Genomic DNA, 24,976 nt, shown 5'->3' on the forward strand with positions numbered 1-24,976 from the left:
GAGGTTGCACTGCCTTGGCCTGCAAAAGAGAAAATAAATAGCACATGCAATTCTTTACACACTTTGACAGGTTTTTGTTCTGGCTGATGTGCTGACTGCATCTAGCCATACAATACAAACCACTTTTGGCCATTTCGTGACAATTGTGATAACACGTGAATCATTCTCCGAGGTCTTTACCCCCTTTTGGTGTAAAGTTAAGCCATAAGCATTCACAATTAGACAGACAATCCCAAATTAATGGATGACAAAAGATAAATAAGACAACAACAACAAAAAACTAGCTATAGCTAGTAGGACTGGGTATACAGCTTGGTGTGCTAAATAATGAACGTTAATAACTAACATCAAATGTACAGTTTCTACGTCAAATGTATATACTCTCTTTTTTAGACTCTTTTTGTATCACAAACAGTACTGTATTTGTAAATCTGGTATGTCATAAATGTATAGATGTAGCAGTACTGTACCCATGTACATGTCAAAATACTTCCCAAAGGTCAGTGAATACCACGACCACAACACCAGAGGGAGCTCCACAAATCATGTTAAACCCAGATTCGGCTCAAACAAGGGACTAAACACGTTTCGCAATTATGCCACATCAATGTGGAACGCCCTACCCAAAGCTGTAAAGGAATGTGAATCACTACCCACTTTCAAAAACACTCTCAAAGAACACCTACGGGAGACTGCAATTCGAAACTGGCCCCCACAAATGTCCTACCCAGTTGTACAGTAAATGACCTGTATGGCTTTGTCAGTATTCCAATGTACAGTGTACAGTACGAAAGTCTTTCTCTGGTCTGCATCCCCTTAACAATTGTATGTATTGAGCTGTACTGTACTGTACCCATTCTGCAATCTGTTAATAAAGTTTTCAATCAATCAATCAATCAATCAATTAACGTTTTCAATCAATCAATCAATCAATCAATCAATCAATCAATCAATCAAAAGTTAAATTCGATTTAAACTAAACTGAACTCTGAAAATGGCAATTTTACACTGGAATGCGAATGGGAAAATATTTACTGTACCATGTCAGAGAGAAATATGTACGTTATTTGTCAAGTAGCCTAACGTGGGTGTGTATATATTCACAGGTGATTTAATGTCTTCCCATCCTTGTCGAGTCACACTGTTCATCGACAAATCCGATCCTAGATCTGTTTGCGGTCACATTTAACTGTTTACGAGAAGAAGCACATTCGACACACATCATAATCAGGAAAATAAAACAACTAACGGCAGATTGATTGATTGATTGAAAAGTTTATTAACAGATTGCAGAATGGGTACAGTACAGTACATCTCAATACATACAATTGTTAAGGGGATGCAGACCAGAGAAAGACTTTCGTCTTGTTTCCACCAGGGTCCCCCATTTTCAATTCATCATAACATATATGACATACATGACATACAGATAGACAGTACTGCTACATCTATACATTTATGACATATCAGATTTGCAAATACAGTACTGTTTGTGATACAAAAGTGTCCAGAAAAGGAGTGTATATACATTTGGCGTAGAAACTGTACATTGGAGGAGGTTGGTGGGGTGGGGTTGGGTGGGTTGGGTGAGGGCTGTACATTGGAGGTGGGGGGGGGGGGGGGGGGGGGGGTTGGGTAGGGGACACACACACATTTTACACTGTACATTGGAATGTTGACAAAGCCTTACTTGGTCATTTACTGTACAACTAGGTTAGGACATTTGTAGGGGCCAGTTTCGAATTGCAGTCTCACGTAGGTGTTTTTTGAGAGTGTTTTTGAAGGTGGGTAGTGATTCACATTCCTTTACAGCTTTAGGCAGGGCGTTCCACATTGATGTGGCATAATTGCGAAACGTGTTTAGTCCCTTGTTTGAGCCGAATCTGGGTTTTACATGATTTGTGGAGCTCCCTCTGGTGTTGTGATCGTGGTATTCACTGACCTTTGGGAAGTATTTTGACATGTACATGGGTACCTTGGTCGCGTAGTGTATCTTGTAGACCAGGCCCATTGCAAGTTGCTGTACTCTGTCGTCTACTCTAAGCCATCCTAGGTTGTCAAAGTGGGCAGGGGTGAGGTGGGTTCTAGGAGTCAGGTCAAGTAGTAGTCTGACTAGCTTGTTTTGAGATGTTTGTAATTTGTTTTTTAGTGCCTTTGAGGTGCTTTGGTACCATGAGGTGCAAGCATAGTCGTAGTACCCTTGAATGAGTGCTCCTGCTAGAGTCTTCAGGGTATTCTTGTTTACCAGAGAGGAGATCCGGTACAAGAATCGCGTTCGTTGGTTGACTTTTTTTATTACATTGGATGCCATTTTGTCACAGGAAAGATTAGCCTCTAGGATGGAACCCAGGTAGGTAATTTCATCTTTCCTTGTGACAATATTGTCACCCACTGTAACCGAGAAGTCGTCAGTCTTGCTGAGTTTGTTATTTGAACCGAAGAGAATGGACTCTGTTTTGCCCATGTGTAATGATAGTTTGTTGTCGGCGAGCCATATGCAGATTTTGCCTAGTTCCGAGCTGAGGGCTTTTTCAACCTGTAACTTGTTCTTGTCAGAGACCAGCAGGGCTGAGTCGTCCGCAAACAGGAACAAGTTGCAGTCACAAGCTGACGACATGTCATTTGCATAAATTAGGAATAGTAGCGGTCCTAGTATGCTTCCTTGTGGAACACCACAGCTCACTGTGAGGGGGGGGGATAGGGTACCGTTTACTTCCACCATCTGTTCCCTCCCCTCCAGGTAGGATTGTATCCAGCTCACTGATAAACTATCAAAACCAATTGCTTTTAGCTTGTCAATCAGAATGGTGTGATTGACAGTGTCGAAGGCCTTTTGTAGGTGCAGCGCGTAAATACATCCATTATTATTCCACATAATAATGTATCTAACTCGCTATCCACCAAGCTAACTTGAAATAGTTTATTATTTCGGAGGCGAACAGACGGAAGTCAGCTGTTTTCTAACAACAAACGAATCATGCGAGGCGAACGGTCAGATTGGTCAACAACACCGCGTCACTGTTCAGGCGGGCTGCTCGAACCTCGGTGGGAAGAAGCAGCAGTTTTGTGTGGATAGAATTGGCGTTTGAAGGTCGCATTTCCACACGTTAGCAAGAATGCGTTTGCTTTTCACATTTACAATGTGTTGAAGGGGTGTTGTTTCAGACACTAACGTTAACTTAGTTAGATGACTGAGCTGATAGCTGTACAGACCTGCTCTTTCTTCTCCAAATAAGAACGTTAGCTCGGTAACATTAAGCTACCACCATGTCAGAGGTTTTATAACAACACGGATGTCCCGCTACTAAGTACTGGATTGCTGCTAAGTTAAGTTAGTTAACGCAACCGTAGCTTACTTTATAACAACAGCCACCTCGGTTAGGAACTGGGTACTAGCAACAATGGACCGACCATCAAGGTTTGTATTAAACTTGCCTTCTTCTTGGTCTTGTGTGAATATATCCACTGCTACTCCTTAGCTCACTGTTGTCTGTTGCTATTTGCCAACACATGTTTTGTATTGTTGTTGACAGGAAGAGTAAGGTCGTGAACTATTCAGATTTCCAAGACCATGGTGACGGTATGTTATATAGACTTTTTATTTTATTTTTATAAACTTATGACAAAAGGGGGGCTTTCATCCCCCCTTAAAGAAAGACTCTAACATGATGGGAAATTAGCTTACCGTCTTCTCCAGAGTCGGACAAGAAGATGGATAGCAATTTCCTCTCTGTGGGTTCCATAGAAAGCTATCCGGCTGCAAGCTAGCCTAGCTTAGCCCAAATGAATGGAAGCGGATACGGATCAGCTAGCCCACAGCTAGACTAGCTCATCCGTATCTGCTTCCATTCATTTGTGCTAAGCTAGGCTAGCTTTCTGCCCGATCGCTTTCTACTGAACGCACAGAGAGGAAATAGGTATCTATCTTCTTGTCTGACTCTGGAGAAGACAGTAAGCACATTCCCCATAATGTTGGCATGTTCCTTTAAATCAATAATGTCCCTTGCTTACATGGATTTGACACTCAACCCTTGCCATACCCTAGCCCCTTTCGTGACTTTCGGTTTGCAAGCCGAAAGTCACGAAAGGGGCTAGCCATACCCTAATTCTCTCACCATTAGCCCCTTTCGTGACTGTGATGCACGCCAACACTCCTCCAAACCCTGTTGGCGTGCATCACAGTCACGAAAGGGGCTATCTCACCATCAGCTCTGCCCCCCTCACCCCAGGCACTACTTGCCAACTAATTTATTTCCATTCACATCTGAAACAGATGAGGATTTCGCCAGTGTGAAAGCACCACCCAGCAAAAAAGCCAAGGAGGACGCAAAGCAACGTGACCGCAGGGAATCGTCGACCAAGTCCTCCAGTCAAGAGACAGACTCGCAGTCCAGTCACAAGAAAAGGTGGGATCCGGGATGACGGTTGAATGTTTGACAACAGGTGGTTTTGATGGCTTAACTATTTACATCCCACAGTGAGTGATGTATGAATGAATGAATGAAAACTTTATTTAACAGATTGCAGAATGGGTACAATACAGTACGGCTCAATACATACAATTGTTAAGGGGATGCAGACCTGAGAAAGACGTTTGTCTTGTTTCCATCAGGGTCCCCCATTTTCAATTCATATAGACATATATGACATACATGACATACAGATAGTCAGTACTGCTACATCTATACATTTATGACATACCAGATTTGCAAATACAGTACTGTTTGTGATACAGAAGGAGTCAGGAAAAGGGAGTATATACATTTGACGTAGAAACTGTACATTGGAGGTTGGGTGGGGGGGGTTGGGTACATTGGGATATTGACAACCATACTGGGTAATTTACATTGGAGGTGGTTGGGGGGGGGGGGGGGGGGCGGGGGGCACACTGTATAAACAAGTAACACTGTACATTGAGGGGGGGGGGGGAGGAGACACTGTACAAACAAACACAATTGTACATTGAACTATTGACAAAACCATACTAGGTAAATGACTGTACATTGGAGGGGGTTGGGTTAGGATATTTACAGGGGCCAGTGTTGAATTGCAGTCTCCCGTAGGTGTCCCTTGAGAGAGGTTTTGAAAGTGGGTAGTGATCCACATTCCTTTACAGCTTTGGGTAGGGCGTTCCACATTGATGTAGACTGGTATATCTTGGAATCTGCCCATTTTCCTTGTACATGTTCTTTAACCACTATGAATGTGGTGTATTGGACCCCAAATTCTATAGTTTGCGAGAAATGAAGGTTCAATTAAGGTTGAGAATACATTATTTATTTATTTTACACTCACACAGTTGCATGCATTCACCGGGAGCTGCCCAGTACGCGTGTAGTCTTTTACCAACAAACTTGCAGTTCGCGTTCGGGTTCTGCGATCTGATTGGCCACTGACGTACGCTTTCTCTACAGCCTGAAGCCTGCTAGCATTATCCAATTCATATCAATCGAAATAACGTATTGTTTTCATCTCTCTATATTAACGTGATTCCATCAACACAACATAAATGTTCAAAACACGACAAGACAGTTTGCATCACTTCCCACGGTTCTCGGCACTTATTCTACCGGTAGTGCGGTAGTTGTTGCCACGGTATTGGGTCTTTGGGTGAATACTTCATTGGCGGGGAAGAAGAACACTGATAGCGGTGTGTGGACCGTCCTGCGAGCCCCAGGCCACCGAGCCCCACGGGACGAGACCAGGTCGAATTTTAGGCGCACGGGAAACAAGTCTCGCGGGACGGTGGCCTGGTGCTCGCGGGACGGTGGCCTGGGGCTCGCGGGACGGTGGCCTGGGGCTCACAGGACGGTCCACACACCGCTATCAGTGTTCTTCTTCCCCGCCAATGAAGTATTCACCCAAAGACCCAATACCGTGGCAACAACTACCGCACTACCGGTAGAATAAGTGCCGAGAACCGTGGGAAGTGATGCAAACTGTCTTGTCGTGTTTTGAACATTTATGTTGTGTTGATGGAATCACGTTAATATAGAGAGATAAAAACAATACGTTATTTTGATTGATATGAATTGGATAATGCTTGCAGGCTGTTAGAGGTTAGAGGCAGAACTAGCGTAACGCGCTGTTTGGGTGTAGAGAGAGCGTACGTCAGTGGCCAATCAGATCGCAGAACCCGAACGCGGAACTGCAAGTTTGTTGGTTAAAAACTACACGCGCCCAGTACAACCACCATCTGACACTGTTGGCCACTAGGAGCTGTCCAGTACAACCACAGTCTGACATTTTTGGCCACTAGGAGCTGTCCAGTACACAACCACAGTCTGACACTGTTGGCCACTAGGAGCTGCCCAGTACAACCACAGTCTGACACTGTTGACCACTAGGAGCTGCCCAATACAACCACAGTCTGACACTGTTGACCACTAGGAGCTGCCCAGTACAACCACAGTCTGACACTGTTGACCACTAGGAGCTGCCCAGTACAACCACCGTCTGACACTGTTGGCCACTAGGAGCTGTCCAGTACAACCACAGTCTGACACTGTTGGCCACTAGGAGCTGCCCAGTACAACCACAGTCTGACACTGTTGACCACTAGGAGCTGTCCAGTACAACCACAGTCTGACACTGTTGACCACTAGGAGCTGTCCAGTACAACCACAGTCTGACACTGTTGACCACTAGGAGCTGCCCAGTACAACCACCGTCTGGCACTGTTGGCCACTAGGAGCTGTCCAGTACAACCACAGTCTGATACGGTTGACCACTAGGAGCTGCCCAGTACAACCACAGTCTGACACTGTTGACCACTAGGAGCTGCCCAGTACAACCACCGTCTGACACTGGTGACCACTAGGAGCTGACCAGTACAACCACAGTCTGACATTTTTGGCCACTAGGAGCTGTCCAGTACAACCACAAGTCTGACACTGTTGACCACTAGGAGCTGCCCAATACAACCACAGTCTGACACTGTTGGCCACTAGGAGCTGCCCAGTACAACCACAGTCTGACACTGTTGACCACTAGGAGCTGCCCAATACAACCACAGTCTGACACTGTTGACCACTAGGAGCTGCCCAGTACAACCACAGTCTGACACTGTTGACCACTAGGAGCTGCCCAGTACAACCACCGTCTGACACTGTTGGCCACTAGGAGCTGTCCAGTACAACCACAGTCTGACACTGTTGACCACTAGGAGCTGCCCAGTACAACCACAGTCTGACACTGTTGACCACTAGGAGCTGTCCTGTACAACCACAGTCTGACACTGTTGACCACTAGGAGCTGTCCAGTACAACCACAGTCTGACACTGTTGACCACTAGGAGCTGTCCAGTACAACCACAGTCTGACACTGTTGACCACTAGGAGCTGCCCAGTACAACCACAGTCTGGCACTGTTGACCACTAGGAGCTGTCCAGTACAACCACCGTCTGGCACTGTTGACCACTAGGAGCTGTCCAGTACAACCACAGTCTGACACTGTTGACCACTAGGAGCTGTCCAGTACAACCACAGTCTGACACTGTTGACCACTAGGAGCTGTCCAGTACAACCACAGTCTGACACTGTTGACCACTAGGAGCTGTCCAGTACAACCACCGTCTGACACTGTTGACCAATAGGAGCTGACCAGTACAACCACAGTCTGACACTCTTGACCAATAGGAGCTGACCAGTACAACCACAGTCTGACACTGTTGGCCACTAGGCACTGCCCAGTACAACCACAGTCTGACACTGTTGACCACTAGGAGCTGCCCAGTACAACCACAGTCTGACACTGTTGACCACTAGGCGCTGCCCAGTACAACCACAGCCTGACACTATTGACCAGTACAACCACAGCCTGACACTGTTGGCCACTGACCAGTGACCAGTCCAACCACAGCCTGACACTGTTGGCCACTGACCAGTGACCAGTACAACCACCGTCTGACACTGTTGGCCACTAGGAGCTGTCCAGTACAACCACCGCCTGACACTGTTGACCAATAGGAGCTGCCCAGTACAACCACAGTCTGACACTCTTGACCAATAGGAGCTGACCAGTACAACCACAGTCTGACACTGTTGGCCACTAGGAGCTGCCCAGTACAACCACAGTCTGACACTGTTGACCACTAGGCACTGCCCAGTACAACCACAGTCTGACACTGTTGACCACTAGGAGCTGCCCAGTACAACCACAGTCTGACACTGTTGACCACTAGGCGCTGCCCAGTACAACCACAGCCTGACACTATTGACCAGTGACCAGTACAACCACAGCCTGACACTGTTGGCCACTGACCAGTGACCAGTCCAACCACAGCCTGACACTGTTGGCCAGTGACCAGTACAACCACCGTCTGACACTGTTGGCCACTGACCAGCTCCACTGGAGCAGTTGCGTGTTATGTGCCATACTCAAGGGTACTTCATGGGTATGGATGGAGGGGAGAGCGTTGTTCATTTACTTCTCCACCCAGACTTTCCTTCCTGATCCAGGGGCTCGAACCGCTGACCTTCTGGTCACAAGCCTGCTGCTCTAAACTTTATTAGGCCACCGCTGCTCCCAAATTGCATTCCCCAAATGGACTCTTGCCAGTTCAGACACAGAGGAAGATAGGTACAGAAGGGAAGAAGAGCTTTAATTGCATTTAATAAAAAAAAAAAAAAAAAACATATGATACTGTATTGTACGTTATATCATATTACATTACATTATATTATAATTAATTTTTATATTATATTAAACTATATTTGCACTATATACTATTATATTATGGTACTATATTATATTGTATATATATCATGTACTATATATCTCATATCACATTGTGTTGTATACTATATACTATTATACTGCAGGTATACTATACTGTATGTACTATGTATGTAAATGTAAAAAAAGAAATGTAAGTCTTCAGGGGTAGGGCCCGACGAGCCTAGTGCTTCTCCCTAGCCCTTTTCGGACAATTGGACAATGCCTGCAATAGCAGCTGGTCAAACTTTGGCGATTTATGGAATGACCATTATTATGTGTCCAAAACCCAAAATAACTGAACTGAACTGAACTGAGGAAGAGACAGGGAAAATGCTGGGTGTGCAGTGCACTGTGGCATCATGGGCTGTGAAAGGCTGAATGACACCAGTGAAGAAGGCTGCATGCCGTCTTGCCATGGAGTCGGCCAGGGATCGAGAGGAGGGGTTTGGTTTGGATTTATTGTTTTTGTTCAAAGTCAAATGTTGTAGGAATTGTTACACTAGAAGACATTTAAAAATACTTTTCGTCGTGGGGAGTCCCAGACTCCATATCGTTGTTCTTTCATTATTTCACACTACAAGGGGTAAAGACGCCCCTTCGTCATTCCCGACATTCATAACTGGTCATGATGCTGGAAATATGTCGGCCACAACAGAATTGTGCCAAAATCCGGGTGAATTTGTGTCGTCTGATCCCGGCATTATCTGGGCAGAAAAATTAGAAGCCTATTATCTGGTCGGTCTGAGGGACCAATGTGGCATCCTTCCGACAACAACCCTGCTACTCTAATGTTTAACCGTTAACCTTTCTAACCTTCAGGTCCCAACCCCGCTTCTCTAACCTTCAGGTCCCAACCCCGCTTCTCTAACTTTCAGGCCACCGCTGCCCCGGAACAATCAGTATGCTTAAAGGTCTATTGCACAAATGTTTTTTTTTGTGTGCAGAAAATCGTTGGATGACAAGTTATGTGAGAGAGATCTAGAAGCAGCCCTGGCACTTTCCATGCTCCAAACTTCAAATGGGAAAGAGGACCGCCAGTCTCCCAGCGACAAAGGTAAAACTGTGATTAGCAAACTGGTAGAGGTGATTATTACATAATAGTTTATTGTCAACATACCGGTAGTTAACCAATCTTTACCATTTCTCTCTTTGAAAGATGCTGAGATCCAACCTCAGGGAGATGAAATCGCAGACCCATCATCATCGCACCTTTCCAACTGCAGCGTGGACATCAGTCTTCTGGGTAATTCTTCTTGATTCTAGGTTTCGCACAAGGTCCTTGAAGTGCTTAAAGTGCTTGATTTGTTTAAAAAAATAAGTCAAGGCCTGGAATTCCTTGAAAACAGCCAATTTTTTTAACAAGGTGCTTAAAAAGTCATTGAAATTCATTCATTTGCATTGAAAGTTTTGTTCATCCATGATAAAACATTTCTGAATCAAGAAATAGATTTTTAAAATTTCAAGTGTAACTAATTGTCGGAAATTGGTTTTAAAGCCATACATATTGGATCCGATTTCTTTTTTCTATAAAAAACGCATTTAAAAGTGCATTGTATCCTTTTAAATGCCCTTTTAAAATAAAAAGAGTGCTTGGAAAAGTACTTGAAATTCATTGAATTTCATTTTGCAATGTCTGTGGAAACCCTGACTTCACTAACACCTCACACTTTGTTGTTATTGTTGTGTCTTCCTTGTTTCAAAGTACAGTTGAATATTCTCAGCCAATTTAACGTCAACATGTAAGAATAGGGATAGTATAGTACAGCGGGAAGTAAAGCCCGAAATCACAAGTTAATGTCTCCATGGGCTGGATACGTCTTCTTTTAATCAAGTCAAGAAGAAAGATCACGATAAATCAAGAACAAACAAAAAAACACCATGAAATCCAAAATAAATGTAAAATAAATAAATGCAACACTCCCAGACATACCCCAGCCAAGGTAAGGAAAAACTCACTAAAAACCTAGCAATAGGAAAAAAGCACCACAGGCAAAGTGGAGGAGAGAAACCTTAGAAGGGCCGTTCAAGGGGGTATCACCCTTCTTGGATGTCGGTGATAGTAGTGTTGCTATGGAGGATCATGGGTGGAGAATAAAACAGGCGAAATAGTTGGTATGTATGTACATGTTACTATTGGTTGAGGGGCGCAATATAAATAAATGTATCATATCATACATATACGTGTAATAAAACACAAGTATGTACATGCAATAGCAACTGGGGTACATAGACATTTTTTGAAAGATTTAAATAGAATAGAGCTAAGAACAACAAAAGAAAAAGCATAGGGAAACGAGCGCTAGTATGAAAATAGGATAAAGGCTAAATGTCAAGGCTCGGAGCTCACCACGCTAAGGTGAACACCACATAAGTCTAAGGTTCGACTCCGGCCCGAGACCTGTGTTACGCGTCACTCTCCCCCCTTCTCTCTCCCCCCTGATTTCCTGTCACTCGCCATCTTATTCAATAAAGGAGAAAACGATGCCCTAATATTGAAGTTATATAAGTGTTTTATTATGTGTTTCCTTAGGCCTCGACCTGATCACACCAACAGACCCGTCCAGACAGAGACACGCAGCCACAGAGCGGCAGAGGAGCGTCGCACTGAAGGACGAGGACGAGGACTACCTGCCCAAACTCACACCAGGTTGTCATCTCAACCCAAGTACACTGGTCCATCTTTGTATAAGGCCATATACTGTGTTTATTTATTTACATACAATTCTTTACAAAGCATGTCACATCAACATTAGCAGCAAATAAACACAAGTCTACAATAAAAAGCATAGCCAGAATGTAGACCTAGGGAGGTGGTCAAAGAAAAATGATTTAAGAGAATGCCCCCCCCCCCTTTTTTTTAATATATAATATGAAGTAGGATTACAGTGTAGACTCTTGTAAGATTATGGTCGTTTCAGCCTTCATCGCCTCCGCCCGTGCCATCTCTGTCCTCTGCGTTGTGGTGTTTGTTTCGTTGAGGCAATCGTTCGTGGGGGAATTCCGTCCTCCCGCGGCTTACTGTCTGAGACACCCCTATCTCTGCCCGGTGCATTTTCCAACAATCGTACACTGAATCGGACTGTTTATATCAAATAGGATAGTTTATTTACAATAAAAACACGGGTCTAATTCCAGGCCTCATCCATTCCAACAAACGGATCCCAGCTAACTTTAAACTAACGAAGTTTGTGTCACAATAATACTGATTTATCTCTGCAGAATCAGAGAGCGAGGAGGACTTCAGTGATCAAGCTGAGAGTGAGGACGAGGAGTTCACTGTCAAGAAAGTAAAGAAGACGAGCAAGAAGGACAAAAGGACCAAGAATGATCCAACTAAACAGCCCCCTGTCTTGAAGAAGGAAAAGGGTGAGGACGACCAGCCCAAACTAACACCAGGTTATCGTCTCAACCCAAGTACATTGGTCCATATTTTAGTATTTTCTTTGTCTAAGGTGAGGTCATATAATGTGTATTCTTGTGACAAAGCATGTCACATCAACATTAGCAGCAAATAAACACAAGTCTACAATAAAAAGCCAATTAGTATAGCCAGAATGTAGACCTAGGGAGGTGGTCAAAGTCTAAGACTAACGTATCAAATGATTTAAGAGAATCCCCCCTATTTCTTTTATATATTATATTTCTTAAAGCTGTACCCTGTAGGATATCGATTGTTTGTCATTTCATTGTAGACTCTGAACCATGTACAGTTACATGGAATAAGCACACAATTCAATGGTTCAGTCCAACACAATCCTTATTGCACACAGTCCTTATTCAACACAGTCCTTATTCCACACAGTCCTTATTCCACACAGTCCTTATTCCACACAGTCCTTATTCCACACAGTCCTTATTCCACACAGTCCTTATTCCAACACAGTCCTTATTCAACACAGTCCTTATTCCACACAGTCCTTATTCCACACAGTCCTTATTCCACACAGTCCTTATTCCACACAGTCCTTATTCCACACAGTCCTTATTCCACACAGTCCTTATTCCACACAGTCCTTATTCCACACAGTCCTTATTCCACACAGTCCTTATTCCAACACAGTCCTTATTCCACACAGTCCTTATTCCACACAGTCCTTATTCAACACAGTCCTTATTCAACACAGTCCTTATTCCACACAGTCCTTATTCCACACAGTCCTTATTCCACACAGTCCTTATTCAACACAGTCCTTATTAGGGCTGCACGATTTTGGGAAATAATCTAATAGCGATTTTTCTGACAGATATTGCGATTGCGATTACATTTGCGATTATAATATATTTTTTTAAGCAGCCCCACAGAGGTTTATTGTAAAATGCGGCTTGCATCTGGCCTACACGGTGGGTCTTTTCAGGACACCGAGCCTGAAAATGTTTCTCTTTACCTGGGAATCGATACTTGGTACAGAACTGTACCTTTTTTCTGTACTTTACTCTCCCTCTCTGAAGTCTAAACTTCACAACACACAATCTAAAACCCCTTACCTCCCTCTCCCAAACCGATCTTGTATCTTAATGGGACTTCCTGGTTAAATAAATGTAAAAAAAGAAAGAAAAACAAAATTGGCGATTTGATTATTGCATCATTCCAAATCGCGATTTCGATTTAAAATCGATTAATCGTGCAGCCCCTTATTCAACACAGTCCTTATTCCACACAGTCCTTATTCCAAAGGATCTAAAATCTTTTTACGTTTGTGTCACAATAATACTAATTTATCTCTGCAGAATCAGAGCGCGAGGAGGACTTCAGTGATCAAGCTGAGAGTGAGGATGAGGAGTTCACTATCAAGAAAGTAAAGAAGACGAGCAAGAAGGACAAGAGGGCCAAGAATGATCCAGCTAAACAGCCTCCTGTCTTGAAGAAGGAAAAGCAGCCCTCAAAAGAAAAACAACCAACGAAGCCAAAGGCCACATCGCAGACCACATCACAGACCACATCACAGACCACAGGTACACTAAACCCTTTTAAGTGGACCATCGGGCTGAATTCCATTCAGATTAGTTTTTGTGAGGAACTTAATTTGTGGACACAAATGTTGTAAGTTTTGTGACTAGTTAACACATAGATATAAATGTACTGCATTTTTATTTATTATTAAAATTAAATAACTAAAATAATTTATAATTATAATAATTATTAAATATTATAATAAGATATCTGATATCAATATCAGATTGATGCATCCCTAGATCATACCAGTCTAAAATGAACCTCTCACCCTTACCGGAGATTGCCCCTGTCTTTAACTGATTTTGTGTTCATATGTGTAGACAGTGTTTGTTATAGCTGATCTCAGCTTACCTTTAGTAAATGCTATTCACACTGCCATTGATGTTGAAAAGGGGTGGAAAATACTCCCATTAGTTGAGAGTATTTTCGTAAGACGCCCGTTTGTCCTTCCCAACGTTCATAATCAGGCATGGCTGTGTGCCGGGCCACAACAGCATTGTGTCAAAATGTAGTCTGATCTGATACAAGCACCGCACGTCAAACCTCCGCCTTCAGTGGTTGCGCTTGTTATAAACGCCCAGGTGCTCCCGGTTGATTTGCACATTGGCTTGCAGTAATACAGTAACGTTAGTGAACGTAAGGGTGTTTTCACAATGTGAAGTGAATTACCTAGTGCCTAGCAACTTTTTATTTGTGAACAAATTTTTTTTATTTTCAATTCTTTTTTGACATGACATAAAACTAGACACACAAACATTAAAAGTAAAAATTCACAAATCATAGGACTATGATAGTCCAGTATTTAAATAAAAATAAATGTAGATTAAAGGATATATACATAATAATTACGATACATGACATAAAACTAGACACACAAACATTAAAAGTAAAAATCCACAATAAATCATAGGACTATGATAGTCCAGTATTTAAATCAAAATAAATGTAGATTAAAGGATATATACATAATAATTACGATACACTACAATACATACAAATGCTCTTGCTAGCTCTTCTGCACCCCTCCTTTCTCCTTCCCCCCCACCCCCCCTTAGGACCCCCCTTGGACAATAACCACCATTTCGTTCAACACCAAGGATTACAAATTCAAATGCTGTGCTTTATCTTCTCCACCATATCTGACCAAATTGCTATGTTGGCTTCTTTGACACCTAGAATTCGTGCGGTAGATATCTCTAAATAAATCACATCTAGATAGGTAAGAATCCATACCTTCAGGCACATTTTTTCCGGTTGAATCCAGCGTGATGCTATTAGCTTTTTGGCAGCTGTAAGACCGGACAAGATTAGCCTCTTAACATGTATTGAGTGTGATAACTGAGAGACATCATTCAGCAACAATACCGAAGGCAGTACAGGTATGGTCAGAAACAAAAGTTCTGATAATTGTGTGGTTACTTCTTCCCAGAATATCTTAACAGGGGGACATTCCCAATACATATGCATAAATGTACCGATCTCACCCTTTAAACACAATGAGCATCGAGAGTCCTGTTTAAGCCCCATAAGGTACAATCGTCTAGGAGTCAAGTAAGTCCTATGAATAAAATTAAGATTAATCTGTTGATGATCCGGGTTGCGTGACGACAGCCGAACGTTTGCCCAGACTTCATCCCAATCAAAATCCACTTCCAAGTCTGGTATATCCTTCCTCCAAACCGAGTCTAGTGGAAGGACTTCATACGAAGACGTAAGTAAGTGACAATAAAAGTCAGAGACGAAGCCTCTCGATGTCTCCTTTTCATAAAAGAATTTGTGCCTAGCAACTTTCAAGTTTCATGGAGTATATTTCCACCCTTTTTCAACATCAATGGCGGTGTGAAAAGTAGACGTCTACCAAAACATGCTCACAAAATGTGTTAAATATGTGGCAAAATGGATATAAATTACACTGGCATGGCACTTTTAATGTTACTTTTATCGTTAAAAGATTAATAGTTTTGAGGCGGCTGGGTGGCGCAGTGGACTAAGCGCTCATCACCAACGTGAGAGACACTGGTATCGAATCCGGCTGTCAGCGTTGCCTCCGGCTTGGCCGGCCGTCATACTGGCTCAATTGGCAGAGTCAGCGGGAGGGAAGCCGGTGGGTGGTAATCTAGTCGTTGTAAACAGCGACTCCTACAGGTCGGTCAGGGCGCCTGCACAGCGAGGAAGGGAGATGGTGAGGGTAGTGTGACCTCCCACACGTTACACCTCACCAATGAGAGTCCGTGCTGGCAGGTGAAAAGAAGTGGCTGGCTCACTCCGCATGTATCGGAGGGGACATGACAAAACCGAGGAAAACAAAAATAAACCACGTGAACTTTGGAAATTACTCAACAATCAACTAGGCTGCAGTAAAAAACTCAAAACCAGGTTCTCAAACATAAACATAAAGACGGACAACACGCTCATCACAGACAAGCTGGATGTAGCCAATTACTTAAACACTTTCTTCACAAACATAGCCACAACACTGGTAAACAAACTACCCTCCCACTCAGGGCAGTATGGGGTAGAACACATAGTAGCATACTACAAGAACCTAGGCGTCCACAAAGACGACTTCAAACTGGAAATAGTAACTACAGATGAGGTACTCAAAAAACTGAGCGCCCTCCAACCAAACAAGGCCACTGGCCATGACAACATCCCCTCCAAATTCCTCAGAGACTCAGCAGCAGCCATCACCCCAGTCATCACACACATAATAAACCTCTCCATAAAACAGGGACACGTCCCCAAGGACTTCAAAATTGCGAGAGTAACACCCCTGCACAAAAAGGGCAGCAAATTAGACCCGGGTAACTACCGCCCTGTTTCTATCCTTACATCCATCTCGAAAGTCATGGAAAAAATAGTATACGAACAGATCGAAAAGTACCTCGCGGAAAAAAATCTAATCTACGAATTCCAATCTGGCTTCAGAACATCCCACTCCACTGACACATGCCTTCTCTACTTGAACGACCACATCAAACAAGAGGTGGACGCGGGCAAATACTGCGGCATGGTCATGCTGGACCTACAAAAGGCCTTCGACACTGTCAATCACACCATTCTGATTGACAAGCTAAAAGCAATTGGTTTTGATAGTTTATCAGTGAGCTGGATACAATCCTACCTGGAGGGGAGGGAACAGATGGTGGAAGTAAACGGTACACTACCCCCCCCCCCCCTCACAGTGAGCTGTGGTGTTCCACAAGGAAGCATACTAGGACCGCTACTATTCCTAATTTATGCAAATGACATGTCGTCAGCTTGTGACTGCAACTTGTTCCTGTTTGCGGACGACTCAGCCCTGCTGGTCTCTGACAAGAACAAGTTACAGGTTGAAAAAGCCCTCAGCTCGGAACTAGGCAAAATCTGCATATGGCTCGCCGACAACAAACTATCATTACACATGGGCAAAACAGAGTCCATTCTCTTCGGTTCAAATAACAAACTCAGCAAGACCGACGGCTTCTCGGTTACAGTGGGTGACAATATTATCACAAGGAAAGATGAAATTACCTACCTGGGTTCCATCCTAGAGGCTAATCTTTCCTGTGACAAAATGGCATCCAATGTAATAAAAAAAGTCAACCAACGAACGCGATTCTTGTACCGGATCTCCGCTCTGGTAAACAAGAATACCCTGAAGACTCTAGCAGGAGCACTCATTCAAGGGTACTACGACTATGCTTGCACCTCATGGTACCAAAGCACCTCAAAGGCACTAAAAAACAAATTACAAACATCTCAAAACAAGCTAGTCAGACTACTACTTGACCTGACTCCTAGAACCCACCTCACCCCTGCCCACTTTGACAACCTAGGATGGCTTAGAGTAGACGACAGAGTACAGCAACTTGCAATGGGCCTGGTCTACAAGATACACTACGCGACCAAGGTACCCATGTACATGTCAAAATACTTCCCAAAGGTCAGTGAATACCACGATCACAACACCAGAGGGAGCTCCACAAATCATGTAAAACCCAGATTCGGATCAAACAAGGGACTAAACACGTTTCGCAATTATGCCACATCAATGTGGAACGCCCTGCCTAAAGCTGTAAAGGAATGTGAATCACTACCCACCTTCAAAAACACTCTCAAAAAACACCTACGTGAGACTGCAATTCGAAACTGGCCCCTACAAATGTCCTAACCTAGTTGTACAGTAAATGACCAAGTAAGGCTTTGTCAATATTCCAATGTACAGTGTAAAATGTGTGTGTGTCCCCTTCCCAACCCCCCCCCCCCCCCCCCCACCTCCAATGTACAGCCCTCACCCAACCCACCCAACCCCACCCCACCCAACCAACCTCCTCCAATGTACAGTTTCTATGCCAAATGTATATACACTCCTTTTCTGGACACTTTTGTATCACAAACAGTACTGTATTTGCAAATCTGATATGTCATAAATGTATAGATGTAGCAGTACTGTCTATCTTTATGTCATGTATGTCATATATGTTATGATGAATTGAAAATGGGGGACCCTGATGTAAACAAGTCGAAAGTCTTTCTCTGGTCTGCATCCCCTTAACAATTGTATGTATTGAGCTGTACTGTACTGTACCCATTCTGCAATCTGTTAATAAACTTTTCAATCAATTCAATCAATCAATCAAACATGTGATAGTATCTATCAACCCTCCCTAGACCGACCAGTGGGGGGCACATGCAAGCAACAACCAGGAAGGGGAGGGGGGAATTGGCACGACTAAATTGGGATGGGAGAAAAACACACAAAAACAGGAGAAGAAAAAGTGGATAAAATTTTTTTTTTTTTGAAAATGTATCCCTGTCTCACAGCAGTCTCCATATCAGACAGAAGTCCTCCAGTGGCCAAGCTTGCAGGATCACCTGAAAGGCCTCTCACCCCTACGACCACTACTGCTTTTAAGCCTGCAGTTTCTCTTAGCCCAGCAGGGGGCAGAACACCCGCCTGGAATCCTCCAGGTATGAGTATGGCTAGTTCCAACATCAATATTTGAAATTGGCCAGAACTATATGGAGAAAATATAATAGAAATATTTTAGCACATATTGCCATTCCAATATAACTTGCAATATATTTTAAAGGGACACGCCAACATTATGGGCTTAGCACAAATAAATGGAAACGGATACGGATCAGCTAGCCTAGCTTCCAACTCCGGGAGAGGTGTTTTTGGCCAACAGCTAGGCTAGCTGATCCATATCCGCTTCCATTCATTTGTGCTAAGCTAGGCTAGCTTGCAGCCAGATGGCTTGTTTTAATCGGTGGCGGTAAAAAAAGGCGGTAACCGCATTTCCCATAATGTTGGCATGTTCCTTTTCAAGGTCTGTGGGAATACATTTGCCTGGTGTAGGCTAAGTGTACACCATCTATTGTTATTGGATTTCCCAGTGATGATCAATAGAGGCCTTGCACAGAATGCCTGTGTGTATAGTTGTCTCTCTTCCAAAATGGCTGCCTGTTGGTAATCACTCGAAAGAAAATAAGCTATGTTGGTCTAGTATATCTGGGCGTGATCTATCAGACTTTTCTCAATCTAACTGTCTCTCATTATGGCTATTAAAGAATATTTTAAAATGCCCATACTGCAATCTCCATGGCGTTCCTTCATATAATGTGTATCAATATGAGTGGAAGGAATATCTTGCACTGGAAGTGTTCTACGGGTTAACCCTTTCACTGCGACAATACACAGAAGGTTAACCCTTTCACTGTCTCACAACAGCAGGTTAACCCTTTCACTGCCACACTACGGAAGGTTAACCCTCTACTATCCGTCGGTAGTGTGATAGTTAACCTTCCGTAGTGTGGCAGTGAAAGGGTTAACGACTGAACCCAGAGAAGATACTGGAGTCAATGTGTTTCGTTTTTATTACAGTTTTTTAGACGTGACAGTAGACATTACAGATGTAACAAACATACGCACATAAACAAAAACAAAACCAAAAAAAAAAAAAAAATATATATATATATATATATATATAATAAATAAATAAAAACAGTTCACAGAGCACTTCACATTACAGAATCATTACTTTTACAGTGTCATTATTTCAGGAGGTGAGACACCGTTCCACATAAGAAATAAAGGGTTTCCGCAGCCACACCACATCAAACTTTCCACTTGATCCCTGCAATGTATATTTGATCTTTTCCACTTTTAAATGATACATAACATCACAAATCCACCTGCCAAATGAGGGAGGGCGATCGTTTTTCCAGAGACGCCTTGCTAGAAGGGAGGAGTCAGCAATACAGTTCAATTGTGCTTTTGGTAGATACGAATCCCCAGAGGGAACACCAAAAAGTCCCAGGAAATGACATGGTTCAAGTACCCGACCTGCAAGCTCAGAGTAGCTCAAATGTGGAGGAAAGATCAACACTTTTTGACACACACTGTGGCTACTGTGGGAAGTCAATAATGGCAATTTAGTTTTATATATTGTTCAGCCCTAATTTGATGTTGTTTATAAAAATGCTTTGAATGCTGCATTTGTGATTCCTTAACCCCCCCCCCACCCCCTCTATACTCGTCAGGTCAGATAGGCAAGAGTCCCGGCTCGTCCCAGAGTGTGCAGGTGAAGTCTCCAGGACAAGGTCTGCGTCTGGGACTGTCCCGCCGTGTCCGAGTCAAACCTCTACATCCGAGTGTCGCGAGTCACTGAGTCGATACCCACCGGCTGTCATCCGCTGCTTCTCCGCACGCGTCGTGGCAGCGGGTTCCAGTTTTGTTGTTTTGAATGTCTTAAGTCTTCTTGTTTGTTTTATTATGTTTGCAATTTAAAGGGACATTATGGGAAATTGGCGCTTACCAGGCCAACAGCAAGGCTAGCTGATTCGTATCCAACTCAATTCATTTGTGCTAAGCTAGGCTAGCTTGCAGCCGGATAGCTTTCTACTGAATGCACAAAGAGGAAATTGGTATCTTATCTTCTTGGAGAAGACGGTAAGCACATTTCCCATACTGTTGGTGTGTTTCTTTTTAAAAAAAAATAAAGAAGTATATATATGCATTTAAATATTACTTAGAATCTTATTCTTTTACAGCTGTGATTTGGTTTTGTCTAGAAAATTCTAAATCTGTTTTAAATTTTGCTCTCAACACAATAAACTTTATTTTAATAAAGTCCTCCCCTGCCCTAATCAGTGGGGTAGTCATGAAAATGTATTGGGTGACTTATTTTGGAATTATTACTTCTGCTTTGTTTCATAAACTTGTGTAAAAAATATATTATAGGGATGTTCGATATTGGCTTTTTTACCAACATCTTTTTATCAACTGTACATTGGAATATTGACAAGACCATACTTGGTAATTTTTACTGTACATTGGAGGGGGTTGTGTTAGGACATTTACAGGGTCCAGTTTCGAATTGCAGTCTCCCGTAGGTGTTTTTTGAGTGTTTTTGAAAGTGGGTAGTGATTCACATTCCTTTACAGCTTTGGGTAGGGCATTCCACATTGATGTGGCATAATTGCGAAACGTGTTTAGTCCCTTGTTTGAGCCGAATCTGGGTTTAACATGATTTGTGGAGCTCCCTCTGGTGTTGTGATCGTGGTATTCACTGACCTTTGGGAAGTATTTTGACATGTACATGGGTACCTTGGTCGTGTAGTGTATCTTGTAGACCAGGCCCATTGCAAGTTGCTGTACTCTGTTGTCTACTCTAAGCCATCCTAGGTTGCCAAAGTGGGCAGGGGTGAGGTGGGTTCTAGGAGTCAGGTCAAGCAGTAGTCTGACCAGTTTGTTTTGAGATGTTTGTAATTTTGTTTTTAGTGCCTTTGAGGTGCTTTGGTACCATGAGGTGCAAGCATAGTCGTAGTACCCTTGAATGAGTGCTCCTGCCAGTCTTCAGGGTATTGTTTACCAGAGAGGAGATCCGGAACAAGAATCGAGTTCGTTGGTTGACTTTTTTTATTACATTGGATGCCATTTTGTCACAGGAAAGATTAGCCTCTAGGATGGAACCCAGGTAGGTAATTTCATCTTTCCTTGTGACAATATTGTCACCCACTGTAACTGAGAAGCTGTCGGTCTTGCTGAGTTTGTTATTTGAACCGAAGATAATGGACTCTGTTTTGCCCATGTGTAATGATAGTTTGTTATCGGCGAGCCATATGCAGATTTTGCATATAGCTATCCCTTCACACTTTTTTTTTATTTTTTGATCCACTTTTTCTCCCATTTTCTATATTTTCTCCCATCCCAATTTCGTATTATCCAATTCAACCCTCCCCTGTCACGAACGCTGTTTCTTGCCTCCCACAAGCCGGCTGCAATGTGGACTAAGTCATACATAGCACAAGTCCCCTCCGGTACTTGAGGTAACAGCAGTAGCATCTTTTCACCTGCGCAGCTCGATCTCTCAGTGGCGAGGAGTAACGCGTGGGAGGCTCACGCTGCCCCCGACACTTCCTGATTCTACTGCGCAGGCGCACCAACCGACCTGTAGGAGTCGCTGTCCACAACGCCCGATCCCCACCCTTCAGTTTCCCTCCCCGTAATACGGCCAATGTGTATTACTGCGGACGACCAGCTAAACTGAAAACAATGTGGAGAGCTGGATTCGAACACGCGAACCCAGCGTCTCCACATTGGTGGCGAGTGCCTTGCCCACTACACCACCTAGCCGCCCCTCCCTTCACACTTTTTAAGGGTAATAATTGTTTCATTATAAACCAATTGTGTAAAAGCCTAGAAGAAAAATACTGAGGAGCGGAATATTTACAAATGGACGTGAAAAACACAAAGTCCTCTCACCTCAAATTCAGCTGTTTCACTCCAAAGATGGCAATGTAGGTGAACTCTGACCCCAATTCTGGACATTTAAATACCAAAGTATGGGAGACAGGAGTCAGGACCCTCTGGTGGCCAAATATAATTAATGTGACAACCTACCCATGTGACAACGCCCCCGTTCTCCCCTATGTGAATAATAATTAGAAAATATTTATTTACAATTTAACACCTTTTTGAACATATTTTCCAAAATAAGTCCATACAATTCTCATACCGCAACAGTCTTTATTTTTTATCCACTTTTTCTCCTTATTTTCTATTTTTCCACATCCCAATTTCGCTGTTTCCAATTCTCCCCTGTCTTGAACGTTGCTCGCATATGCCCCCCACAGGTCGGTCGTAGGGAGGATAGAAGCCTAGCATCACGTGTCCCCTCCGGTACACGAGGAGCCAGCCTGTCGCATCTTTTCACCTGCCAGCGCGGACTCTCATTGGCGAGGTGTAACGTGTGGGAGGCTCACACTACCCCCGCTATTCTCCTGTCTCTGCTGTGCAGGCATACCCCAACCGACCTGTAGGAGTCGCTGTCCACAACGTCCAGATTACCACCCGATTACCATCGACTTCCACCCGCCAATTTAGTTAGTATGACGGCCGGCCCAAGCCGGACGCAACGCAGACAGCCAGAGTCGAACCCGGTGTCTCTTGCGTTGGTGACGAGCGCAATGTCCGCTGCGCCACCCAGCCGCCAATAATAGGTAATCTTATTGATTGTTTGAGAATAAATATGGTCAGAGGAGATTTTCTGTGCACTTACTTTTACATGGCACATCATTTGTATAACAAACACAAATGTACTCACATTTAAAAGACAACATGTGAACTGCTATTGAGCTGTGTGCTTAATCTTTGTTTTGTTTAATAAACACAAAAACGTTAAAGAAACCCATTTTTGGATTATTGATTTGTATAGTAAATCATGCATTTTCATAATACATTTTTACAGATTTATTTTTTCCCAAGAACGAGTGATGATGAGTGATGATGACCTTTAATAGCTTTGGTTGAAAAAGTAAAGGATGACAACACTGTCCAACATGAACAACAGGTCCCTTTGTTTTGTGACGTGACGTCATGAATTATTAGAGACAAACAGATCCCACTTCTTCAGCCACAGAGACAGGCCTTTCTCTTTGAGACGAGGGGGCAGGGAGCTGTACCTGTGACAGAGGGGGGATGGATTAAAACCACAAACATGACTCAGACTTTCTCATATATTTGCTTTGAAGCATATTTTGCTTTAAGGGCTTATTCCCAAACGGAAACTAGATTAATGCATTCCGTAAAGTGCCCAGGAGTAAGTTTGCAGTTTCTTTTGCATGCAACATTTTACTGGGTATATGACAGAAACAAGAGTTGCTGATATTGCCAATCTCAACAGACCCAGGCTATAAATCTTATTGTGTCGCTAGAGGAAAAGTCACAGGGTCAGAGTCAAAATGAACATTGTGATAGGAAAATATGATCATGTCCATAGATCTGTGTTAAATACATATTCTCTGTATACAGCTCAGACACTAGGGCAGTCTGACAGTGTTTCTTAAATCAACAGCCAAAGGGCCAGCAGATATGACATTTGGCCTTGTCTCCAGTTCTTGTGTGAGACAACAAAGCCCCGGTCTAGACCCATCTTTTGTTTTAATTTTCTCACTAGGGCATTTTTGTTTACCTTTCTTGTCAGATCTGTTATTAATTTGTCATCTTTTGACGTCATGTCAACTTTGTACTTAATGGTAAGTCTGACCAGAGCTCTTTGTCACTTTCTGGGCATACGCTTTGTGCGTACACATTTGTCTCTGATTGTAAACTGATCATACTCTTTCTGTGACCATGGAAACAGATAATAAACTATGTTCTATTTTTATATACAATTTGACTCATCTGAATTTCTAAACAGTTCACTGTCATGGCTGATTTAAAATATTCCACAACAACATGTTCCTCCCTCTATGGGTCATAAATATTCACAGTAAATATTGTGACCATATGCTAATTTCTACAATTTGGCTTGATGGTGGCACTATAGGAAAGGTCATGGGGGGGGGGGGGGCACCAAAATGAATCTGTTTCTTCCTCTTGGGGTCATGGATATGTACATTTCATGTCAATCTGGTCATTACTTTTCAAGACGTCTCGTTCACTCACAGAAAACAAACAGGCGGGACTGACTCAGCGGAGATAACGAATGGGTGGCCCTACGATCAAAAATAAAGAACAGCTGATTGGCTGAGCTCCTGATACAAGGACTAACACTTCACCGTGGATCATTATTTTTTATTATAATAATATTATGTGTTATTATATTTGCTGTATTTTGTGGCTGTAAATGTCTTGTTAGACTCTGGACTAAAACAGACCAAATATTCTGATTTACAATGTGTTTAGAAAGGTTGAAAAAGCTTATTTCCCATCTACAAAATCTAACTTGAAGAATGTATGTAAATCTACCTCACATGGTAAAAAAGAAAATCCAGATTGGGGTTTTAATTTATAGCAAGGAATCAATTCCAAC

At 43.0% G+C, this 24,976-nt stretch overlaps 2 protein-coding genes across 3 annotated transcripts in view; one reads left to right on the plus strand and one right to left on the minus strand.

Annotated features, from left to right (window-relative positions):
• The first annotated feature begins 3,032 nt into the window (after positions 1-3,032).
• On the plus strand, positions 3,033-20,798 carry rad51ap1 (RAD51 associated protein 1). 2 transcript variants are annotated; one of them, XM_084330766.1, is made up of 10 exons: positions 3,033-3,418; positions 3,534-3,580; positions 4,274-4,406; positions 9,664-9,773; positions 9,876-9,962; positions 11,250-11,366; positions 11,939-12,085; positions 13,448-13,672; positions 18,480-18,626; positions 20,202-20,798. In XM_084330766.1, the coding sequence occupies exons 1-10, from the start codon at positions 3,402-3,404 to the stop codon at positions 20,327-20,329; spliced, it is 1,158 nt and encodes a 385-aa protein (XP_084186892.1). In that variant the 5' UTR covers positions 3,033-3,401; the 3' UTR covers positions 20,330-20,798. The 2 variants fall into 2 exon arrangements, with proteins under 2 accessions (XP_084186892.1, XP_084186893.1); XM_084330767.1 differs by having other exon boundaries at positions 18,483-18,626.
• Positions 20,799-23,496: 2,698 nt separating this feature from the next.
• ada2b (adenosine deaminase 2b) overlaps positions 23,497-24,976 on the minus strand; it is a 34,711-nt gene continuing 33,231 nt past the window's right edge. Inside the window, exon 10 of the mRNA XM_084330370.1 lies at positions 23,497-23,624. Coding sequence (XP_084186496.1) covers positions 23,537-23,624 — 88 coding nt within the window. The 3' untranslated portion in view covers positions 23,497-23,536. The remainder of the gene's footprint in view (positions 23,625-24,976) is intronic.

This window comes from Notolepis coatsorum (assembly GCF_963971535.1).
Source record: "Notolepis coatsorum genome assembly, chromosome: 15".
Classification (NCBI taxonomy): domain Eukaryota; kingdom Metazoa; phylum Chordata; class Actinopteri; order Aulopiformes; family Paralepididae; genus Notolepis; species Notolepis coatsorum.

Bases quoted from the DNA above. Each gene is read 5' to 3' on its own strand.
- rad51ap1 (XM_084330766.1), top strand. The intron at 9,963-11,249 runs GTAATTCTTCTT...GTGTTTCCTTAG, and splicing joins CGTGGACATCAGTCTTCTGG to GCCTCGACCTGATCACACCA. The intron at 13,673-18,479 runs GTACACTAAACC...CCTGTCTCACAG, and splicing joins GACCACATCACAGACCACAG to CAGTCTCCATATCAGACAGA.